This window comes from Ictalurus punctatus, chromosome 3 (genome assembly GCF_001660625.3).
Source record: "Ictalurus punctatus breed USDA103 chromosome 3, Coco_2.0, whole genome shotgun sequence".
Lineage (NCBI taxonomy): Eukaryota > Metazoa > Chordata > Actinopteri > Siluriformes > Ictaluridae > Ictalurus > Ictalurus punctatus.
In genome coordinates this window covers 4936230-4960863 of record NC_030418.2, presented here as the reverse complement: position 1 = coordinate 4960863, position 24634 = coordinate 4936230, and the positions used below count along the sequence as shown (strand labels likewise).

The 24634-nt window shown below is 38.5% G+C and overlaps 2 protein-coding genes and 1 long non-coding RNA gene across 4 annotated transcripts; 2 read left to right on the top strand and 1 right to left on the bottom strand.

Annotated features, from left to right (window-relative positions):
* Positions 1–404: 404 nt before the first annotated feature.
* On the top strand, positions 405–5657 carry LOC108261418 (glycine N-acyltransferase-like protein 3). 2 transcript variants are annotated; one of them, XM_017462315.3, is made up of 5 exons: positions 406–1891; positions 2793–2900; positions 3299–3407; positions 3498–3624; positions 4238–5657. In XM_017462315.3, exons 1-5 carry the CDS (start codon positions 1817–1819, stop codon positions 4647–4649), a joined length of 831 nt encoding a protein of 276 aa, XP_017317804.1. In that variant the 5' UTR covers positions 406–1816; the 3' UTR covers positions 4650–5657. The 2 variants fall into 2 exon arrangements, with proteins under 2 accessions (XP_017317805.1, XP_017317804.1); XM_017462316.3 differs by lacking the exon at positions 2793–2900 and having other exon boundaries at positions 405–1891.
* Positions 5658–9162: 3505 nt separating this feature from the next.
* LOC108261421 (glycine N-acyltransferase-like protein 3) lies at positions 9163–17638 on the top strand. Its single transcript, XM_053679444.1, has 9 exons — positions 9163–9301; positions 9518–9678; positions 10446–10515; positions 10954–11077; positions 14176–14297; positions 14422–14579; positions 15156–15264; positions 15375–15498; positions 17056–17638. The coding sequence occupies exons 4-9, from the start codon at positions 10977–10979 to the stop codon at positions 17450–17452; spliced, it is 1011 nt and encodes a 336-aa protein (XP_053535419.1). The 5' UTR covers positions 9163–9301; positions 9518–9678; positions 10446–10515; positions 10954–10976; the 3' UTR covers positions 17453–17638.
* LOC128632705 (uncharacterized) lies at positions 15105–16737 on the bottom strand. The gene is made up of 2 exons (XR_008396255.1): positions 15940–16737; positions 15105–15522 (listed from the first exon to the last, which is right to left on the bottom strand). It is a non-coding gene; the product is annotated as an uncharacterized LOC128632705 (long non-coding RNA).
* Positions 17639–24634: the final 6996 nt, after the last annotated feature.

Sequence of the window (24634 nt, the reverse complement as noted above, 5' to 3'; positions counted from 1 at the left end):
AGGAGATGAAGAAAGCTGAGGAAGTGCTCAGACATTACTTTCCCCAGTCACAACAGGTCTGTAAACCACACAGTTAATGCACTATAAATGCAGGGTATGTTTGTTAGGGAAACTCAGTTTTGGGAACTCATTAAGGAGTGAAATGTGTGGGTTTGTTTTTTTTAAAACTGTCATTATAGATGCATTAGGAAAAGGACAGATAAAATGGAAAGAGGGAACTGGAAAAATACGATTAAATTCTTATAGTGCCGCAAACTATGGCATAATGTTATATATATATATATATATATATATATATATATATATATATATATATATATATATATATATATATATATATATATATATATATATATATATATAAGCCATTTCCCCCTCTTCTTGTCTTTTTTGTTCTGCATAGGTCTGGGCCAGCCAGGTCCAAGGTGTTGACTGCAGTGGTTAGGTCGTTAGCCACCCCTGATATGGGACAATGTAAATTGAAATTGACATTTGTCCATGTTCCCTGTTTTTCCTGGTTTATCCAGGAGTGTTCACACCAAGAAAATGTTCACAGGGAGTTTGTTGCTTTACTTCCATTTGTGTTATTCGCTGTTTTGAAGCCTTGCTTATTGTGAACACTTTTAATAGTAAATCCACACTAAATCACATATAGTTAAAACGTTCTGCTTCACTGTTCAGGAGACCTGAGTGCAAAACTGCATGTGGTAATTGCAGTCCAAGCAGTACCATCCTCAGCAATCTCCAGGCTGTAGCCTCCAGTTGATGACGGCTCCATCCAGAAGTAGGGCATCAGGATGGATCGGGCACGTCCGGAGAGCAGAAAGGGTCAGGATCACTGGCATCGCCATAAAATCAGGTGTGGCTCGAGAGAAGGAGAAAGGGAGGTAAAAAGAGGGAGCGATTATTAGGTATGCTTACTATCTTCTGATTGATAAGACTGTGTACTTTACTTTGTTTTCAGCCTAAACTTAAACACCGATACTGTGTCTGAGTCCCGAACACTAATTGGAAGGCTGTTCCATAACTGTGGGGCTTTGTAAGAGAACGCTCTTCCCCCTGCTGTAGCCTTCACTGTTATAGGTACCAACAAATAGCCTGCACCTTTTGATCGAAGTAGACGTGGCGGATCATAGAAGACCAAAAGTTCACTTCGCTGCTGTGGAGCAACACCGTTCAGTGCTTTATAGGTCAATAGTAGTATTTTATAATCAATGTGAAATTTTGCTGGGAGCGAATACATTGTGGATAAGATAGATGTGATGTGGTCATACTTTGGGGTTCTAGTAAGGACTCTTGCAGTTGCATTCTTGACTAACTGAAGCTTGTTTATGCTACTACTGGAACATCCAGACAGTAAGGCATTACAATAATCCAACCTAGAGGTGATGAAAGCATGAACTAATATTTCTGCATCATGTAGTGACATTATAGTTCTTATCTTAACAATATTTCTGACATGAAATAAGGCTATCATAGTAATACTGTCTACATGAGTATCAAATGAAAGACTGGAGTCAATCATCACACCAAGGTCTTTTACTGCGGCACATGGTGAAATAGGTAGGCCATTCAGAGTCACTGTGTAATCAGAGAGCTTACTTGTGGTCCTAGTAAAAGTACTTCTTTCTTCTCAGAATTAAGTGAAAGGAAGTTAATAAGCATCCAATGTCTAATGTCCTTTATTATTCCTCAACTGTGGCTCTGTTAGAGTATGTTCTGATGTAATTTGCTATGTTTGACATTAGGAGTGTCATAAAACACGTCACAATGGCATTGTATATGTGACTGTGAGCAGCAGGGGCTTTGCAGAATCATGAAGGTGTTGAGGAAGCAGGAGCTGAAGAAGGCTTTGGAAGCACTCAGACATTACTTTCCCAAGTCACAAGAGGTCTGTAAACTTTAATTTAACTGCATATTCTTATCACCCTGGTAGACATTGTAAACAGACTGTGTGTGTGGTCACAAGAATGAATATGATAATGACACTACTAATATAACCTAACAATATTTTATTTTTACATTCATAGAAATAATTGAAACAACACCGCAACTTTTAGTGGGGAGATGAATCCAAAGAATCTTTAAAAGAAAATTTAAACATTATGAAATGAAAAAAACAACCTACATCTATTTATCTATTACTACATATATTACCATCCACAACTGTAGTGACACACCCACTGTATGTCACTTATTGTAAAGTCAGTAAAACTATTAATTTCACAATTAAATTTACGTTTTGCAGCAGCACTCTGATTTCCATAAAACTGCAGCACTGCTTCCTGAACTGTCTTTTTAGTCTCACAGCTTGTGATTTTTTTCCTTCTGAATTTCATTTAAAAAAGATAAATTGAGATTTTAATGATCTTATATCACAATTTTTCCATATCACTTAGGCTACAGGACTACATTTACCATATTAGTGGAAAATTAGTATATGTATATTGTATAACTAATATATGTATATATATTAATATATTATATTCAAATGCTTTTTACATAATTTAATTGTTTATTAATTAATGTTGAGAAGGGCACTTTTAAATAATTTAGAAAAAGGGTAAGGGCTCGAAGCCCCAGAGCCCCCCCTTCTGCACGTCCCAGGGGGAAAGGGTTGCAGTTTAAAAGGAAAAGGAAAGTAGCGTACAGAAAACCGGTATAGATTTATTTACTTAAAGCTGATTTATTTTTTAAAAAGGCATAAATTTACAAAATGTTCTAATGCAACATTTAATAGAAAAAAAGACGTAAATAGCTAAAGTAAGATGTTGTACTTTTCATGTCTTCAGGTGTATGGATGTGTTTCTATTATTAATCGAGCAGAAGTTGACCACAGAGATGTGCTGGTGGACCGGTGGCCAGATTTCAGTGTGCTACTTGTTAAACCAAACTGGCAGGTATTTGTTACAAATGCAAGGGTAATGCAGGATGCAAGTGCAGAGAGCTTTATTAAGAGAGCCAGGCAGACAAAACCAAAATAATAAGCAAGAACGTAGTCAAAGAACAGACGAGGTTCAAGCGATCTACAAACAACACAAACTAGGCGAATCAAGAATCAATAAACATACACAATATGTTGAAACAATAGAAAAACAGAAACAATAGAAGTGCATGCTGTCAAGTGAGTGCTGGAGCAAGGGAAATCCATGACAGTATTTTGCACAAGATGACTTCAATATGGAAATGATTGGGGCTTAAAGTATAATAATCTGTGTTATGAATAACAGACAAAGTATTGGAAAAATTTAACAATATATCTCAGTTTTAATAGTTGACCTGTTTCTCTCATATACAGAAACCAGACTTTTTTAATCAAGTGAGCATTTTTACTAAGGACGAATCATGTCTCAGGAACATACTAACCAGGACAGACGTTCTAGACTGGAAGCAGTTCATCAGTCTAAGTATTAATTTCGAACTTCTTATTACAGCAGTATAAACACTGGCAACCCGCTAACATACCTGTGTTATATCTACATATCTATAACATATAGGTGTTGAGCTGCAGCATGAGGAAATGTTAAAGGCTGTAGCATTGAGCAATGGTGTACCAATGAACAAAATGATTAATGGATACCACTTAATGAGCCTGGAGGATCCATCCATCCTTCCAGCTGACAAGTAAGTGATTTACTCTCACTGTAACTGAATTTAAAAAAAATCCATTCAGAGTAAAAACACTGCAAAGAATTTCACACTGTAAATAAATGAACTGCTTCAACACGCCCATCCCGCAGTGCTTTATTCCTCTTATACCACAGAATGTTGCCAAAGATTACAATGTTTATTTATCAAAGATCAGAATGCCATACCTTTTATCTGTTTATAATAACCTTTAATATTGTGGTCTCTAACACTGACTGACACTGGAGACTCCTTCCATAAATTTTAAATAAATGTTTCCTTACAGAAGGTTCCACCATATCAACAATTTTATGGTTTTATTGTTGTTGTTTTTTCTTTATTATTAGTCTTATATTATGTGGACTGTCTGCCATATAAGCCCACTGTAATTTGCTATAACTCTATAAATGATACCCTATAGGAACCAGCACATAAAGATAATGCTGTGCTTTGCCGTACAGTCAGCACTACTGTCTGAGCCTGAAATTATATAAATTTAATTACCACCTTCTGACCAATTAGTATTGAGATGTCAGCAGTGTAGTGGTTTATATATAGTAGTAGTTAGTTAAACATAATGTAAACCCAAACTCTCCTTCAACCTCTACAGGTTATCTATTCAAGTCTCATCAGTCAAGGAGTCTCATGTTGCTCTGATCAACAGCACATGGAAGTTTGGCAAGGGTGAATTCACTGAGCCCATGATCAGGAGCATGATCTTGAATTACCCTTCATGTTGTGTACTTGACTCAGAGGGTCAGCCGGTGTCATGGATATTGACCTATTCTAACTGTGCGATGGGAATGGGGTACACACTCCCAGAGCACAGACGCAAAGGCTACTCCAAAGCCCTGGTCACCATATTGGCAAAGAAACTGCATTCAGAGGGCTATCCAGTGTACTGCTTCGTTGAGGAGGAGAACCAGTTGTCCTACAGGCTCTTAAAAAGTTTAGGCTTCACTGAGGATCTGTCTTATAGGAATGCTTGGTTTAACTTCAATCAATTGTCTCTGACTCCATAAGTAATTTGGGACAAGGAACATTCCTGTCAAGATTGCACGATTGAAGGGGGTGTTCAGCACACATTCGTTATCTTATCCACACGTACCCCATGACTGGTTGGCTGTCCACTCCTCCTTTATCATATCATTGTCCTTGCATTATGTAAAGCAAATAAAACCATGAGAAAACAACTCGGTGTTTATTATGTCGTCAGTTGTTAATGTTGTCTGTAAACTAAACACGTGTATATGCATATTGTGAAAACTACATACCAAAAGTCGAATGATATCTCATTTAAATAAATTTCACACTAAACCCAGCCTTTTAGATTATACATAAAAAATGTTATTGTTTTTCTATTGGATTAGCAAATTAAATTTATAGTAAACATTATTTGGTAAATTCCACATAATGATAGCTCCAAATTAGTTTGTACCCCTCTCCTGATTGACACCTTTTGATGAGATGCCATACATCCTTTACACATTGATGACCGATGTGTGATAATTACTTTTGAACATGAGTTTGAAAGTGTTTGATTAATTCGGAGCACAGTCACAATGCCCCATTATAAAAGTGTTTGCAAATGTTTCCCTAAAATGTTTCTACATGTATTTGTACTTGAATTTTGTTGGTTGCTATATCATGTTAATGGTGGAAGAAATATCTGACGTGACTTATCTTGCGTTATTTTAGTTTACAGTGCAAAAACCTGTCATTTTAACATGGGAGTATAGACTTTTTATATCTACTGTTAATCCTTCAAACATTCAACCACTCGTTCTTGAGATAACCCAAAGGATAAGCATCACCTAGTGGTGGCGGCCTATGTGGGCAGAAATTGGTGGGAAGAAACTGCCTCTTGGAAATTATTTTGTACCCCTCTCCTGATTGACACCTTTTGATGAGATCCCATACACACTTTGTCAGCTCTTGGGTTCAGTAGTAAACAGTACAGTCGAAGAACTATCATTTCTCCAACCTTTTGTTGTCATTCCCTGGTGTAAATAAACATGTTCACGTTTTTATTACCGAAAAATTTTGGTTTATTATTAGACTACCACAGATACTGGAGCCATCCAGAAGTAGGGCATCAGGATGGATCGGGCAGGTCCGGAGAGCAGAAAGGGGCAGGATCACTGGCATCGCCATAAAATCAGGTGTGGCTCGACAGAAGGAGAGAGGGAGCTAAAAAGAGGGAGCGATTATTAGGTATGCTTACTCTCCCCTGATGGATAAGACTGTGTACTTTATGTAAAAGAAAGTCTATTCATGGAAAACTTGCGTAAACAAATATATTTTCAGCCTAAACTTAAACACCGATACTGTGTCTGAGTCCCGAACACTAATTGGAAGGCCGTTCCATAACTGTGGGGCTTTGTAAGAGAACGCTCTTCCCCTTGCTCTAGCCTTCACTATTCGAGGTACCAACAAATAGCCTGCACCTTTTGATCGAAGTAGACGTGGCGAATCATAGAAGACCAAAAGTTCACTTAGCTACTGTGGAGCAACACCGTTCAGTGCTGTGTAGGTCAATTGTAGTATTTTATAATCAATGTGAAATTTTACTGGGAGCCAATATATTGTGGATAAGATAGATGTGATGTGTTCATACTTTGTGGTTCCAGTAAGGACTCTTGCAGTTGCATTCTTGACTAACTGAAGCTTGTTTATGCTACTACTGGAACATCCAGACAGTAAGGCATTACAATAATCCAACCTAGAGGTGATGAAAGCATGAACTAATATTTCTGCATCATGTAGTGACATTATAGTTCTTATCTTAACAATATTTCTGACATGAAATAAGGCTATCATAGTAATACTGTCTACATGAGTATCAAATGAAAGACTAGAGTCAATCATCACACCAAGGTCTTTTACTGCGGCACATGGTGAAATAGGTAGGCCATTCAGAGTCACTGTGTAATCAGAGAGCTTACTTGTAGCTGCATGTGGTCCTAGTAAAAGTACTTCTTTCTTCTCAGAATTAAGTGAAAGGAAGTTAATAAACATCCAATGTCTAATGTCCTTTATTATTCCTCAACTGTGGCTCTGTTAGAGTATGTTCTGATGTCATTTGCTATGTTTGACATTAGGAGTGTCACAAAACACGTCACAGTGGCATTGTATATGTACAACAAAGAAACTGCATTCGGAGGGCTATCCAGTGTACTGCTTCGTTGAGGAGGAGAACCAGTTGTCCTACAGGCTCTTAAAGAGTTCAGGCTTCACTGAGGATCTGTCTTATAGGAATGCTTGGTTTTACTTCAATCAGTTGTCTCTGACTCCATAAGTAGTTTGGGACAAGGAACATTCCTGTCATGATTGCACGATTGAAGGGGGTGTTCAGCACACATTCGTTATCTTATCCACACGTACCCCATGACTGGTTGGCTGTCCACTCCTCCTTTATCATATCATTGTCCTTGCATTATGTAAAGCAAATAAAACCATGAGAAAACAACTCAATGTTTATTATGTCGTCAGTTGTTAATGTTGTCTGTAAACTAAACACGTATATATGCATATTGTGGAAACCCCATACCAAAAGTCGAATGATATCTCATTTAAATAAATTCCACACTAAACCCAGTCTTTTAGATTATACATAAAAAATGTTATTGTTTTTCTATTGGATTAGCAATTTAAATTTATAGTAAACATTATTTGGTAAATTACACATAATGATAGCTCTAAAAAAGATGGATACTTCCCTGTTTCTTATGGTAGTGAAAGCTGGGTATTGGAGTAAAAACGTCTTCTTGGTGGTCGCTTTCTTTTTCTTTTCTTTATTATTAGGTTCATTTTATTTTTAGGTTAATTCTAAGCTCACATTTCACACGGGTCAGATGATGATATTGATGCAGCATGAATGTCTGTTTAGAAGCTCTTCTAAGTTCCACACACTTTTTGAAATATAATTGTATCAATTCCGGTGGCCTATGACTTCACCAGACAATCACAAAAAGTAAAACAAAATCTCTGTTTGAGTTTAGGCTTCAAATATTTTTGAAAACATGCAGCCTGCTGTCTAGCTAAAACTGTAGCTATCATAACATTATGGAATGCTGCTGATCAGCTCTCACTGTATTTATGGTGTTGAATCTTAGCTAATGTTACACTCTGGAGGAAGTAAGTAACAATTCACTTACTTAACCTTTATGTTACTCGCTGAAGTCTGAAATGACTAGTTGGTTTTAGTTGGTAAAAGTTGTCTTTTCTGACGTTGGTGTATAAAATAAAGGTTAACCTCTATAAATGTGGGTTTTCCCAGTCCCACACAGTCCCTGTCTCAGCTGAAGAGAAGCAGCCAGATTGCATGCTGCCACCACCATGTTTCACTGTGGGTGTAGTATTTGTTGGGTGATAATAATCTTGGTTTTGCACCAAACATATATTTTACAGTTATTTTCTAAATTTACCACATGGTTTGGTGTGATTTGGGTGGGCTTGGATGTTTGTTTGTTTTTATGAGAAAGGGCTTTCGTCTAGCTTCCCTAACACACGGCCAAGACGTGAAGAACATGAGACCTTGTTGACACATGCAGGGAGTGACCAGTACTTGCTACATATTCCTGCAGCTCTTTTAACGTTGCTGTAGGTCCCTTGGCAGCCTCCCTTATACATTTATTTCTTGTCCTGTTGTCATTTTGGAGGGACATCCTGTTCTTGGTAATGTTACATTTTCTCTACTTCTTGTTGATGGCCTTCACAGTGTTCCATGTTACAGCCATGTCTGGGAAATTCGGTTGTACCCCTCTCCTGATCGATACCTTTTGATGAGATCGTGTACATCCTTTGTCAGTTCATGGGTTCAGCAGTCAGATAAAACCAAGAATATGTCAAGAAAATCACATTGATGACAGATGTATGATAATTACTTTTGAACATGAGTTTGAAAGTGTTTGATTAATTCGGAGCACAGTTACAATGCCCCATTATAAAAGTGTTTGCAAATGTTTCCCTAAAATGTTTCTACTTGTATTTGTACTTGAATTTTGTTGGTTGCTATATCATGTTAATGGTGGAAGAAATATCTGACGTGACTTATCTTGCGTCATTTTAACATGGGAGTATAGACTTTTTATATCTACTGTTAATCCTTCAAACATTCAACCACTCGTTCTTGAGATAACCCAAAGGATAAGCATCACCTAGTGGTGGCGGCCTATGTGGGCAGAAATTGGTGGGAAGAAACTGCCTCTTGGAAATTATTTTGTACCCCTCTCCTGATTGACACCTTTTGATGAGATCCCATACACACTTTGTCAGCTCTTGGGTTCAGTAGTAAACAGTACAGTCGAAGAACTATCATTTCTCCAACCTTTTGTTGTCATTCCCTGGTGTAAATAAACATGTTCACGTTTTTATTACCGAAAAATTTTGGTTTATTATTAGACTACCACAGATACTGGAGCAACACGGGCCGCATTTTTTTATTTATTTGTCCAACTCTGCAGTCAGATAGTCTTTTTGTTAAATCACGTGTAATGAGTATGGAAAGTATTCCATACATTTAATATATATAATTGCACAAAAAATGTATACCTGAAGTGACTGTCTGTATGTGTGCATCTTTCCCTTTAATTTTCTGACTGCAGCGTGTAAAGGTTAACTTGTTGTCTTTGCACCTCCTCTTCCCTTTCCGCAGTGTGGTTGCATGGGAGAGGTAGGATTTTAATAAGCTCTGATAAATCCAATTTCATCTTTGCCTTAAAAATCACTTTTAAACAAGCATTCTTTTTCTAAATCTTATTTAATACTTCCCATGCATGATTTATTATTTTCATGTTTTCATTTTAATTAAGGTTATGATTAGTTTTATGCGTCATCCGTGAACTTGAAGCACGTGTTAATCGCAGTGAACCTGAAATTTATTTTACAGATATGTTGAGGGCGAAAGCACACACTATATGAGACTGTGTTATCTCTTTGTCAGAGAGTAAATGAAGAGTCGACCCAGTTGCCGTCTGCCTATTTAATTGGTTAAAAGAAAACACACAACGCAGACACCAACCAGTTATCCTCACTTCAACAGGTAGACAGGTATGCTGAAACCACTAGCTCTTCAGCTAAGATTTTTGTAATATTAGCAGCATTTTATATGTTTATCGCCGGTTGTTTTCAAATTGACTGAGAGGGAATGTAAGTACTAGCTACTCAAGTTCATTACATTTACAGACATGCAAGTCACCTTGTCATATTGTATGTACATTATATAGTCAGTAAAGACACGACACCAAATAGACAGAGAGGACGTGTGTGTGTGTGTGTGTGTGTGTGTGTGTGTGTGTGTGTATGTACTTTGACTTGTAAAGTAGCTCCTAATGCCACACACATATGTGGCGAGTGTTTGCTGTTACACTAGATTATTAAATGCATTAATTACTAACAGTATTCATTCAGTGGTATTTTATTTTTGAAATAATTCGTAATTGGAGAAATTACACTTTGGAGTAAGCTATGGTCACGTGATCATAAGCATAATGTATTCATCCATCCATCCATCTTCTACCGCTTACTCCTTCTTCAGGGTCGCGGGGGAACCTGGAGCTTATCCCAGGGAACATCGGGCATAGGGCGGGGTACACCTTGGACAGGGTGCCAATCCATCGCAGGGCACAAAGCATAATGTATTGATGTGTTATTTTAAGTGTTGTTTTCATTTCTTTATGTATTTATATTTGTTTTTCTGTTTTATTGGTTTTGTTGTGCCTTATTTATTTATTTATTTATTTTAAAATAAATTTGTCAATCTATATAAAATGTCACAGAAGCACAGTTACGCAAATTATGTTATGTGTTTTACTAAGGATGAAACAACTCTCAGGAACATACTGGTCGGGACGGACGTTATTGACTGGAAGCAGTACCTCTGTCTAAGTATTAATTTCTCAGACCTCTCTTTATGGCATTTTAAGAGCCTCCTAATAATCAGTGTCTCACAAAACAAACAGATGTTGTTCTCCCTCCCATGATGTACATTCTCCTCCAGTTCATCCATCCATCCATCTTCTACCGCTTACTCCTTCTTCAGGGTCACGGGGAACCTGGAGCCTATCCCAGGAAGCATCGGGCACAAGGCGGGGTACACCCTGGACAGGGTGCCAATCCATCACAGTCCACGATCACATACACACTCACACATCCATTCATACACTACGGACACTTTAGACACGCCAATCAGCCTACCACGCATGTCTTTGGACTGGGGGAGGAAACCAGAGTACCCGGAGGAAACCCCCACAGCACGGGGAGAACATGCTGTCCTCCAGTTGAATAAGTTAATTTAACTCTGAAACTTATAAAACATCTGTTCAGGTGTTGATCTGTGCCACGAGGAGATGCTAAAGTTTGTAGCAGCGAGCAGAAGCGTGCCAATGAGAAAAGGTCATATGTGCTACATGCTGAAACTGCAAAATCTATCTAACCTTACAACTGAAAGGTAACTGATTTACCGTTTTTTAATTTAATTTTGTACTTATTCTTTTCCTACATCCTCTTTATCTTGCAAATAACAGAATATATACTATATATACTGAAGAGATGTAAAAAAAAAAAATTTTTTACTGATGTATTTCTGTTTAAAAAGAAACGGAACCTTGTAAATAGTACAAATGTTACCAAATATCAAGGTAAACCCACCCCTTGATCTACCACAGGTTTCCTGTACAAGTGTCCTCACTTAACGAGTCTCACCTTGCTCTGGTCAATAGCACATGGAAGTCTGGCATGGGTGAATTCAGTGAATGGTACGTCAGGGAAAGGATCATGAATTTCCCTTCGTGTTGTGTACTGGACTCAGAGGGTCAGCCGGTGTCATGGATATTGAGCTATGCTTCCTATGCGATGGGAATGCTGTACACAATGCCGGAGCACAGACGGAAAGGCTACGCCAAAGCCCTGGTCACCATAATGGCAAAGAAACTGCATTCAGAGGGCTATCCAGTGTACTGCTTCATTGAGGAGGAGAACCAGTTGTCCTACAGGCTCTTTACCAGTTTAGGTTTCACTACGGATCCGTCTTACAGGACTGCTTGGATTAAGTTTAATTAATCATGTTAGTTTATTTAGTTTTTGTTCAGTTTTATACAAATGCTTCCCTCACCATTCCATTAGCTTTACCTGGGCAGCAAATACGCGTAAGTGTTTTCGTCGGTCTACAAGTGGTGAAGAAGAAGAAGAATGCTTACAAGCACATGGGAAAAACTACAGAAAATTAGCTTAGCTTAACAAGTTTAGCTCCGCCCCGACTCGTTGAGAGGAAAAGAGAGGAAAGCTAGTATCAGTTTCCGGTGTGTACTCGATGCTGTCGTTCATTTCAATCAAAGCGAGGAAACACCTGGAATTTGGCGAAGCACCTGAAACACAGGTCCTATATTATGTTTGTTTGAGGAAGCTGACATTGTGGCCGTGAAACCAGCTAACGTTATGCTCCATGTAATGTTAGCGATAGACAGTTATTTGTTAACGACCCTAACACATTGCAGTGTTATAAACGACCTCCTAATGGGCCACCATGCATCGCCATTCAGCCCATGTCCTGTCAGCTAAATGTAGCCTAATGTCACTAATAATTATTCACATGTTCATGCTTTTAATAAATCTTTTTATCCTGCCACCATATCAGTGAATTTAAACTAATGCATTCAGAGTACAAGAGGTGTGTGTATGTGCACGTTTAGGAGTCCACCTTAGCACTTGTTATTAGCATTTAGCACTGTTCTAATAGTCATTGTCAGACAGTGACTGATAACTAAAATACCTCTCTCTCTCTCTCTCTCAGCCAGAGGAGGATGTCCTCCAGGAGTTTTTCCATTTTCTTTTTAATTAAAAAATAATAATTTTTTTAGCCACACCATAGTATCATAGACTTTGGTATCGGTACCGTGTACTTGATTTTTGGTATCGTTACATCCCTAGTCAGATCTGTTCATAATTGCATGTTTTCCTGGTGCACCTAGCCCTGGCCGGAACGTCTGTATGGTTTCTGCAATTCAGCTTTGTTCTATCCTCTCTCTGCCTCATTACTGACTTACTGTAGGTGTATTTCAATTTTAAGAAGTTAAAAAAAACCCCAGCAAACTCTATAATTATGAGATCTTTTCATGCTTTATATTTTACAATCTTGAATATAAGTAGATACTAGTACATAAGCCACTGAGTGCTTCACATTGTTTTGCATAATAAATCTATCAAAATATTTATTATAAATATACATGAAAAATGAGTATAATGTGTACCAATATTACGAATGTAAGAATAGTTGCCCTTAAGGTTGAGTATGTTTACACCTGATCATAACATTTGATGAAAATTCTCCTGACAGTTTTCTTATTCAAATGCCGTACTATCTCTGCAGGCAGTGTCGTTGCCTCACAGCTCCAGGATACCCGATTTGACCCTGAGCTCGGGTTATTGTCAGTTTGGAGTTTGACATGTTCTCCCCGTGTCCGTGCGGGTTATCTCCAGAATTCTCCAGTACTTAAAAATAATTTTTTTTTTAAAGCCATGAAGGTGCTGAATAAGGAGGAGTTGAAGAAAGCTGAAGACAAGTAATGCGCATGTCCTTAAAGATCTTGTTTCCACTGATTACTAAATTGTGGCCACACAGATCTCTTCTCCACCCGTTACCAACCCGTGGCCACAGGTTTTTATTTTATTTTTAGGGATGTCCCTAGTGGGTCTCCGTAAAGGTTGTGATAGAAACTACAATAATACGCCTGGTCATACATGGGCCAGCGCATCCACACCCAGGGAAAAGAACAGAGGACATTGCACGTTTTCGCGCATTGCGAAGAGATCTACGGCAGCCTGAACCTCTGCCACACCAGGAGGACCACCTGAGAATGAATTTTCCATTCCCCGTATACACATAAGCTATTGAAATAATGTTTAAGTGACATAAGTACATTAGATTGGATGTTCATAATCAAAAATAACATGATAAAAATAGGATAAATATTAAAAGAACTAAATTATGTTGAATTGGCTTCTTCAAAACATTTATATTTATTTAGCTGATTAAATTACCTTTTATAGTTAAATTACCTTATATTTTTGTGTTGAATCAATGCACATTTATACAGTCATGGAAAAAAGAAAGTACACCCTCCTTCAAGTCTATGTTTTTAGTTATCAGAGCCTAAATAACAATTGTGTGGTCCTCACTAACTTCTATAAACAAACAAATAACCTAAAGTGACAAAAACAAAAAAGAACCAACACAACAGATTTCAATATGCAGTCATTTTTTCTTAAAAGTACACCAACATTCAGAGACCAGATGGGGAAAAAGTACACTCTATAATTCGATAACATTTAGAACATCTTTTAGCAACAATAACTTGAAGTAAATATTTTCTGTAGGAGTTTTGGAGAAGTTCTGGCCCACTATTCTTTATAACACTGCTTCATTCACTGATGATTGAGGGCATTCATTTATGCCCAGCTCCCTTAAGATCCCACCACAGCATCTCAATGTGCTGGAATGGCCAAGTCAAAGTCCAGACCTCAACCACATTGATTTTTTTTCTTCTTTAGACATTCAGATGTCGATTTGCTGGTGTGCGTGACATCATTGTCCTGTCTTGCAAGATTCCCAGGTCCTGTTGCCACAAAACAAGCCCAAATGTTCACCCCTCCACCACCATGCTTGACATCTGGTACAAGCTGTTCTTTGTGATATGATGTGTTTGGTTTTCACCAAACATAGCATTGTGCATGATGGCCAAACTTCTCCACCTTGGTCTCGTCACTCATTATTTGCTGACTATGTTTGATCTTCAGGAGTGTCACAAAACACATTCGACTTGATTTATGTTGAACAGCATTGTATATGTGACTGTGAGCAGCAGGGGCTTTGCAGAATCATGAAGGCGTTGAGCAAGCATGAGCTGAAGAAGGCTGAGGAAGCGCTCAGACATTACTTTCCCCAGTCACAAGAGGTCTGTAAACTACCCAGCATTATAATTGTCTGTGTAGAATATTCTTCGCTGATCTTTGGTATTAATATGTTTTAAGTATTTATTATGGTGCCAAATGTGTTTTATCATTAGACTATAGAGATTGTTATTACAGGATCACCAGTCTTTGTGTCAGAGAAAGGCATGTTTAGGGAAAGGCTTGCAGTTTAAAAGGAAGGAAAATAAAGAAAACAGGCATAGATTTATTTACTTAAAACTGATTCATTTAAAAAAAAAAAAAAATGCATCAATGTACAAGATGTTCAAATGCAACATTTTTAACAGAAAAAAAATGTCTTCGGGTGTATGGATGTGTTTCTATTATTAATCGAGCAGAAGTTGACCCCAGAGATGTGCTGGTGGACCGGTGGCCAGATTTCAGTGTGCTACTTGTTAAAACAAAACCGGAGCAGGTATTTTGCACAAGATGACTTCAATATGGAAATGATTGGGGCTTAAAGTATAATAATCCGTGTTAGGAATAACAGACAATGTGTTGGAAAAGTGTAACAATATATCTCAGTTTTAATAGTTGACCTGTTTCTCTCATATACACAGAAACCAGACTTTTTTAATGATGTGATCATTTTTACTAAGGACGAATCATGTCTCAGGAACATACTAACCAGGACAGACGTTCTAGACTGGAAGCAGTTCATCAGTCTAAGTATTAATTTCGAACTTCTTATTACAGCAGTATAAACACTGGCAACCAGGAACACCTTAACACTGCAACCTATAACAAATCTGTGTTATATCTACATATCTATAACATAGGTGTTGATCTGCAGCATGAGGAAATGTTAAAGACTGTAGCATTGAACTATGGTGTACCAATGAACAAAATAAGTACCAGCCACGTAATGAGCCTGGAGGATCCATCCAACCTTCCAGCTGACAGGTAAGTGATTTACTCTCACTGTAACTCAATTAAAATAAATAAATAAATAAATAAATTTTAAAAAAGTTCCATTCAGAGTAAAAACACTGCAAAGAATTTCACACTGTAAATAAAGTATACAGTTGGTATTATCAGCTGCTCCCTTTAACCATTAATAAGAGCTCTTTGGAATGTTCAACCTGCTTCAACACACCCTTTTAAAGCTACAGTATTGAATCATCATACAGCTACCAAAAGCATTCTCCCTTTAAAGTCCCTTTTGTAGGTTATTTTATTTGGGCCACATGCACATGGGAAAAAGAAAGTACACCCTCCTTGTTTGGAGATGGCCTTATAACCCTTCAATTTTTTTCAGGGTATTTGTTTGAATTGAAGTAGGGTGTACTTTCTTTTTCCCCATTAATGTTTACTCAGAATAATTTGATCCTGAGTGTCACGAACCTCGAATCGGCACGGAAGCAGGAGCGGGCAGCAGGTGTAGAGCGTCGTATCGGGAAATACAAGAAACGTAGTCGTAAGACAGGCAAATGTCAAGCGATCGGACGAACAACACAAACGGGGTCAGGCAGAGAGCGCAGTCGAAACCGGAAACAAGGGTCGAGGATCACGAGAAGACAAACTAACTAGACCGGCTTGGTAACGCAGAGAAACGAGTTGACTGAACGTATATTTCGCATAGATTCTGGGTGAATGACATCCCTAAGTACTAGCAGTGAGTGTGTGTGTGTGTGTGTGATTGGTGACAGGTGTGTCTGCTCAGAACTCCGGGGATGGTGAGCGCATGCGTGCTTGAGAAGTGAGTGTTGCATTTTGGGAATTTGAGTTCTGATCTGACTGAGCTGTGACACTGAGAGGAACAAGATAAAATATGTGTTAGCAATAATTAGTCACTGTATGGACTAGTGACTATGGATTTCAGAAACATCACATAGGATCAACAAGGAGTTTTTCTTTTATAACACAGTATGTTATAATAAAAAAAAACATAACCGGATGTTTTAGGAAAATAATCATCCAGCCACCACCCGAACTTGGTTTTCTACTAACAGTACAACCCGCAGTGCTTTATTCCTCTTATACCACAGAAATTTGCCAACGATTAAAATGTTTATTTACCAAAGAACAAAATGTCATACCTTTTATCTGTTTATAATAACCTTTAATATTGTGGACTCTAACACTGACTGACACTGGAGACTCCTTCCTTAAATGTTAAATTATTGTCTGCTTACAGAAAATTCCACCAAATCGACAATTTCATGTTTTACTTATGTTGTTTTTTCTTTATTATTAGTCTTATATTATGTGGACTGTCTGCCATAAAAGCCCCATGTAATTTGCTATAACTCTATAAATGATGTCCTATTGGAACCAGCACATTAAGATAACGCTGTGATTTGACGTACAGCCAGCACTACTGTCTGAGCCTGATGTCATATAAACTAAATCATCACCTTCTGACCAATTACAGTTCAGAAGTCAGCAGTGCAGTGGTTTATATATAGCAGTATTTAGTCAAATATAAAGTAAACCCAAACTCTCCTTCAACCTCTACAGGTTATCTATTCGAGTCTCATCAGTCAAGGAGTCTCATGTTGCTCTGATCAACAGCACATGGAAGTTTGGCAAGGGTGAATTCACTGAGCCCATGGTCAGGAGCATGATCTTGAATTACCCTTCATGTTGTGTACTTGACTCAGAGGGTCAGCCGGTGTCATGGATATTGACCTATTCTAGCTGTGCGATGGGTATGCTGTACACAATGCCAGAGCACAGACGGAAAGGCTACTCCAAAGCCCTGATCACCATATTGGCAAAGAAACTGCATTCAGAGGGCTATCCAGTGTACTGCTTCATCGAGGAGGAGAACCAGTTGTCCTACAGGCTCTTTAAAGGTTTAGGCTTCACTGAGGATCTGTCTTATATGAATTCTTGGTTTTACGTCAATCAGTAGTCTATGACTCCATAAGAGGTTTGGGACAAGGAACATTCCTGTCATGATTGCACGATTGAAGGGGGTGTTCAGCACACATTCACTATCTTATCCACACGTACCCCATGACTGGTTGGCCGTCCCGTCCTCCTTTATCATATCATTGTTCTTGCATTATGTAAAGCAAATAAAACCATGAGAAAACAACTCAGTGTTTATTATGTTGTTAGTTTTTAATGTTCTCTGTAAACTAACAGACAAATTGTTGAAAAAATGTATCATTATATCTCAGTTTTAAAAGTTGACCTGTTTCTCCCATTTACAGAAACCATTCTTTTTTTCTCTTTTTTTAATGATGTGAGCGTTTTTACTAAGGACAAATCATGTCTCAGGAACATACTAACCAGGACAGACGTTCTAGACTGGAAGCAGTTCATTAGTCTAAGTATTAATTTCGAACTTCTTATTACAGCAGTATAAACACTGGCAACCCGCTAATATCTGTGTTATATCTACATATCTATAATATGTCAATCCATTAGGCGTCATAGGCAGCCACCTCTGGGGCGCAGCCCTGCCGAATCCGATTAAAATACCGAGCCACATTTAACGGCAACTAGGGGGCGCCAACAAACCAATTTGACCAAACAAACCTTTCTGAGATAATAAGACATGAGCAATTATTAGCTCAGAAATGTTTGTTTGGTCAAATTGGTTTGTTGGCGCCCCCTAGTGCCGATGTAAATAAGAGTCATCTACACTCTTAGAAAAAAAAAGGGCTATATTGTATAATTATTAAGGGTTCTTAGCTTCCACATTAGGTTCTGCTTGGCACCCTATCTGATAGGGAAACACTGTTGTAGGGTTCTACATAGAACCTTTAAGGGTTTCATCTATGGATGTAAAATAATGATACGTCTTTGAAACAAAAAAGCATGTTGAATCGCATTTTAATGCATTGTATTTACAGTGCTTGCATTTTTGGGAGCTGCGATTCAACATGGTATTATTTAAGCTGTGAATATTTCAATTGGAAACGTTTCACACTGTGATTATTAAAAATTCAAAAATCAATATTCACCTTCCAAAGTTCATGTCACGTCACGACAAACTAGCGACTCCATTTCCCAGAGCGCGACGCAAACTACAAACATGGCCGACGACTACAACTCCCAAAATTACACACAGACACGTCACCTTCTCCTGAGGACTAATCACACACACCTGTTTCCAATCACACGCGCACTCACACCACCCTTTAAAAGTGACTGCTCACTCACTGTGTCTTTAGTAAAAATAATATGTTCAGTTGCTTTTGACCTTGATCGCATTGTCATCTGCTCTAGCCTCTGTACCGGATCGTCTGACTGCTACCTGTATTTGTTGTTGTTTTTGCCATACCCTCTGGATTATAAACTCTCCATGAACACTCATAACTGCGATTGCATCCACCTCAAGCATCCATTACATGACCGTTCCTTTCCAAAATATTCAGTTTGTTTAAAAATACCACCAATAATATTCGACAGGCAGATTTTGGTCCATTTCGTTTTGCTTCCACAAATCCAGTAGTTCAAATTCGGTTGGATATTCCAGATTGCAAATCCAGGAATTGTAGGAAAAGCAGAAGAGTACCGATGCAAAATCTCTACCTGCTGCTAGTCCGCCTTATCGACAGGTGGTGTTGAAGACCAAAGCAACGCCTAGAGCTAAGCCTTCAAAATTTGATTTGCCGAAATGGACCAAGCGGTAAATTCAAGTTATGAATTTTAAAAAAAGAAAGCTGATTAAAACACAAAAGCAGCATTTACGTTTATGTTCAAAGTCTTCGTTTGATTCCTCAGGAAACCGTTGCTCTACCTGTTACTTTGGACTTTGCCGTTCTTTTTGAGGGTGTGGGGATACTTTGACCTGCTTTCACCTTTTTTTCTGGTGACAAAATTGTACACCGTAGATATGCAGCTTTGCCAGAGGCCATAATCACACAATCACGTTGATCTTGGACCATAGCAGAACCTCTGTAGCAGTGGGGGAACGGGAGATCCATAGCAACTTGACATAAGCATGACCAAACCACCTTTGATGCACACCAATGGAAACGGAGTCAATTGAAAAACTCTGTATATTTATTTTGTTCTTGTTTTTTGTCTTCAGATAGATGGATATGTTTGTGTAATTAATAGAATAGACGCTGACCCCATAGATGTTCTGGTGGACCAGTGGCTGAATTTCAGTGTGCCACTCATCTGACCAAAATGGCAACAGGTTGAAGATGACTTCAATATGTAACTGATTTTGGCTTAATGTATAATATGCTGCACTGAAAGAACGGACAAAGTGTATCTAACCTTTAGTTTTTCGTTGACCTGTTTCTCTCACATACAGAAATCAGACCTTTTTAAAGTCATAAACATTTTTTCTAAGGATGAAACAACTCTCAGGAACATACTGGTCGGAACAGACATTCCTGACTGAAAGCAGTAACTCTATCTAAGTATTAATTTCTCAGACCTCTCTTTATGCCATTTTAAGAGCCTCCTAATGATCAGTGTCACACAAAACAATGAAATCATTCTCCTACGTTCAATTTGTCAAGAATTTAGACATTCTCCTTTATATTCCTCCAGTTGAATAAGTTAATTTAACTCTGAAACCTATAAAACATCTGTTCAGGTGTTGATCTGTGCCACAAGTGGATGCTAAAGTTTGTAGCAGCCAGCAGAAGCGTGCCAATGAGCAAAGATCATGTGTGCTACATGATGAAACTGCAAAATCCATCTAATCTTACAACTGAAAGGTCACTTTCAGGTGTTGTGTGCTGGACTCAGAGGGTCAGCCTGTGTCATGGATATTGAGCTATGCTTCCTGTGCGATGGGAATGCTGTACACAATGCCGGAGCACAGACGGAAAGGCTACGCCAAAGCCCTGGTCACCACAATGGCAAAGAAACTGCATTCAGAGGGCTCACGTTTGTGAGATACTGTATATATATATATATATATATATATATATATATATATATATATATATATATATATATATATATATATATACAGTATCTCACAAATGTGAGTACACCCCTCACATTTTTGTAAATATTTGATTATATCTTTTCATGTGACAACACTGAAGAAATGACACTTTGCTTCAATGTAAAGTAGTGAGTGTACAGCTTGTATAACAGTGTAAATTTGCTGTCCCCTCAAAATAACTCAACACACAGCCATTAATGTCTAAACTGCTGGCAACAAAAGTGAGTACACCCCTAAGTGAAAATGTCCAAATTGGGCCCAATTAGCCATTTTCCCTCCCCGGTGTCATGTGACTTGTTAGTGTTACAAGGTCTCAGGTGTGAATGGGGAGCAGGTGTGTTAAATTTGATGTCATCGCTCTCACTCTCCCTCATACTGGTCACTGGAAGTTCAACATGGCACCTCATGGCAAAGAATTCTCTGAGGATCTGAAAAAAAGAATTGCTCTACATAAAGATGGCCTAGGCTATAAGAAGATTGCCAAGACCCTGACACTGAGCTGCAGCACGGTGGCCAAGACCATACAGAGGTTTAACAGGACAGGTTCCACTCAGAACAGGCCTCACCATGGTCAACCAAAGAAGTTGAGTGCACGTGCTCAGCGTCATATCCAGAGGTTGTGTTCAGGAAATAGACGTATGAGTGCTGCCAGCATTTCTGCAGAGGTTGAAGGGGTGGGGGGTCAGCCTGTCAGTGCTCAGACCATAAGCCGCACACTGCATCAAATTGGTCTGCATGGCTGTCGTCCCAGAAGGAAGCCTCTTCTAAAGATGATGCACAAGAAAGCCCACAAACAGTTTGCTGAAGACAAGCAGACTAAGGACATGGATTACTGGAACCATGTCCTCTGGTCTGATGAGACCAAGATAAACTTATTTGGTTCAGATGGTGTCAAGCGTGTGGGGCGGCAACCAGGTGAGGAGTACAAAGACAAGTGTGTCTTGCCTACAGTCAAGCTTGGTGGTGGAGCATAATCCGTATGCAGTATTCCAGCATGATGATGACCCCAAACACACTTCCAAGACGACCACCGTCTTGCTAAAGAAGCTGAGGGTGAAGGTGATGGACTGGCCAAGCATGTCTCCAGACCTAAACCCTATTGAGCATCTGTGGGGCATCCTCAAACAGAAGGTGGAGGAGCACAAGGTCTCTAACATCCACCAGCTCCGTGATGTCGTCATGGAGGAGTAGAAGAGGACTCCAGTGGCAACCTGTGAAGCTCTGGTGAACTCCATGCCCAAGAGGGTTAAAGCAGTGCTGGAAAATAATAGTGGCCACACAAAATATTGACACTTTGGGCCCAATTTGGACATTTTCACTTAGGGGTGTATTTACTTTTGTTGCCAGCGGTTTAGACATTAATGGCTGTGTGCTGAGTTATTCTGAGGGGACAGCAAATTTACACTGTTATACAAGCTGTACACTCACTACTTTACATTTTAGCAAAGTGCCATTTCCTCACTGTTGTCACATGAAGGTGTACTCACTTTTACTGGGTGTATGTGTGTGTGTGTGTGTGTGTATATATATATATATATATATATATATATATATATATAATTATTTATTTATTTATTTATTTATTTTATGGCAAGTGGTGTAAACAATTGCTCATTGGAAAACATTTGTTGGATAATCTAAAAATCAAATCTTAAATCTAAAGTTCAGTTTTATTTATATCTATATTGGCTTTTGGGACTCCTTAACTAGAACTCAGACATTTATTTAACTGTATGGAGTGAGTCAGTCCAGTGCAAAGCCATTTCCCCCTCTTCTTGTCTTTTTTGTTCTGCATAGGTCTGGGCCAGCCAGGTCCAAGGTGTTGACTGCAGTGGTTAGGTCATTAGCCACCCCTGATATGGGACAATGTAAATTGAAATTGACATTTGTCCATGTTCCCTGTTTTTTCCTGGTTTATCCAGGAGTGTTCACACCAAGAAAATGTTCACAGGGAGTTTGTTGCTTTACTTCCATTTGTGTTATTCGCTGTTTTGAAGCCTTAGTTATTGTGAACACTTTTAATAGTAAATCCACACTAAATCACATATAGTTAAAACGTTCTGCTTCACTGTTCAGGAGACCTGAGTGCAAAACTGCATGTGGTAATTGCAGTCCAAGCGGTACCATCCTCAGCAATCTCCAGGCTGTAGCCTCCAGTTGATGAGGGCTCCATCCAGAAGTAGGGCATCAGGATGGATCGGGCAGGTCCGGAGAGCAGAAAGGGGCAGGATCACTGGCATCGCCATAAAATCAGGTGTGGCTCGACAGAAGGAGAGAGGGAGCTAAAAAGAGGGAGCGATTATTAGGTATGCTTACTCTCCCCTGATGGATAAGACTGTGTACTTTACGTAAAAGAAAGTCTATTCATGGAAAACTTGCGTAAACAAATATATTTTCAGCCTAAACTTAAACACCGATACTGTGTCTGAGTCCCGAACACTAATTGGAAGGCCGTTCCATAACTGTGGGGCTTTGTAAGAGAACGCTCTTCCCCTTGCTCTAGCCTTCACTATTCGAGGTACCAACAAATAGCCTGCACCTTTTGATCGAAGTAGACGTGGCGAATCATAGAAGACCAAAAGTTCACTTAGCTACTGTGGAGCAACACCGTTCAGTGCTGTGTAGGTCAATTGTAGTATTTTATAATCAATGTGAAATTTTACTGGGAGCCAATATATTGTGGATAAGATAGATGTGATGTGTTCATACTTTGTGGTTCCAGTAAGGACTCTTGCAGTTGCATTCTTGACTAACTGAAGCTTGTTTATGCTACTACTGGAACATCCAGACAGTAAGGCATTACAATAATCCAACCTAGAGGTGATGAAAGCATGAACTAATATTTCTGCATCATGTAGTGACATTATAGTTCTTATCTTAACAATATTTCTGACATGAAATAAGGCTATCATAGTAATACTGTCTACATGAGTATCAAATGAAAGACTAGAGTCAATCATCACACCAAGGTCTTTTACTGCGGCACATGGTGAAATAGGTAGGCCATTCAGAGTCACTGTGTAATCAGAGAGTTTACTTGTAGCTGCATGTGGTCCTAGTAAAAGTACTTCTTTCTTCTCAGAATTAAGTGAAAGGAAGTTAATAAACATCCAATGTCTAATGTCCTTTATTATTCCTCAACTGTGGCTCTGTTAGAGTATGTTCTGATGTCATTTGCTATGTTTGACATTAGGAGTGTCACAAAACACGTCACAGTGGCATTGTATATGTACAACAAAGAAACTGCATTCGGAGGGCTATCCAGTGTACTGCTTCGTTGAGGAGGAGAACCAGTTGTCCTACAGGCTCTTAAAGAGTTCAGGCTTCACTGAGGATCTGTCTTATAGGAATGCTTGGTTTTACTTCAATCAGTTGTCTCTGACTCCATAAGTAGTTTGGGACAAGGAACATTCCTGTCATGATTGCACGATTGAAGGGGGTGTTCAGCACACATTCGTTATCTTATCCACACGTACCCCATGACTGGTTGGCTGTCCACTCCTCCTTTATCATATCATTGTCCTTGCATTATGTAAAGCAAATAAAACCATGAGAAAACAACTCAATGTTTATTATGTCGTCAGTTGTTAATGTTGTCTGTAAACTAAACACGTATATATGCATATTGTGGAAACCCCATACCAAAAGTCGAATGATATCTCATTTAAATAAATTCCACACTAAACCCAGTCTTTTAGATTATACATAAAAAATGTTATTGTTTTTCTATTGGATTAGCAATTTAAATTTATAGTAAACATTATTTGGTAAATTACACATAATGATAGCTCTAAAAAAGATGGATACTTCCCTGTTTCTTATGGTAGTGAAAGCTGGGTATTGGAGTAAAAACGTCTTCTTGGTGGTCGCTTTCTTTTTCTTTTCTTTATTATTAGGTTCATTTTATTTTTAGGTTAATTCTAAGCTCACATTTCACACGGGTCAGATGATGATATTGATGCAGCATGAATGTCTGTTTAGAAGCTCTTCTAAGTTCCACACACTTTTTGAAATATAATTGTATCAATTCCGGTGGCCTATGACTTCACCAGACAATCACAAAAAGTAAAACAAAATCTCTGTTTGAGTTTAGGCTTCAAATATTTTTGAAAACATGCAGCCTGCTGTCTAGCTAAAACTGTAGCTATCATAACATTATGGAATGCTGCT

Coding starts and splice junctions, on each gene's coding strand:
- LOC108261418 (XM_017462315.3), top strand. CDS start 1,817: ATGAAGGTGTTGAGGAAGCAGGAGCTGAAGAAGGCTTTGGAAGCACTC. Junction 2,901..3,298: donor TTGTTAAACCAAACTGGCAG/GTATTTGTTACA, acceptor TCTCATATACAG/AAACCAGACTTTTTTAATCA. Junction 3,625..4,237: donor TCCATCCTTCCAGCTGACAA/GTAAGTGATTTA, acceptor CAACCTCTACAG/GTTATCTATTCAAGTCTCAT.
- LOC108261421 (XM_053679444.1), top strand. CDS start 10,977: ATGCTAAAGTTTGTAGCAGCGAGCAGAAGCGTGCCAATGAGAAAAGGT. Junction 14,298..14,421: donor ACCACCATGCTTGACATCTG/GTACAAGCTGTT, acceptor TTTGATCTTCAG/GAGTGTCACAAAACACATTC. Junction 14,580..15,155: donor ACTTTCCCCAGTCACAAGAG/GTCTGTAAACTA, acceptor TCATATACACAG/AAACCAGACTTTTTTAATGA.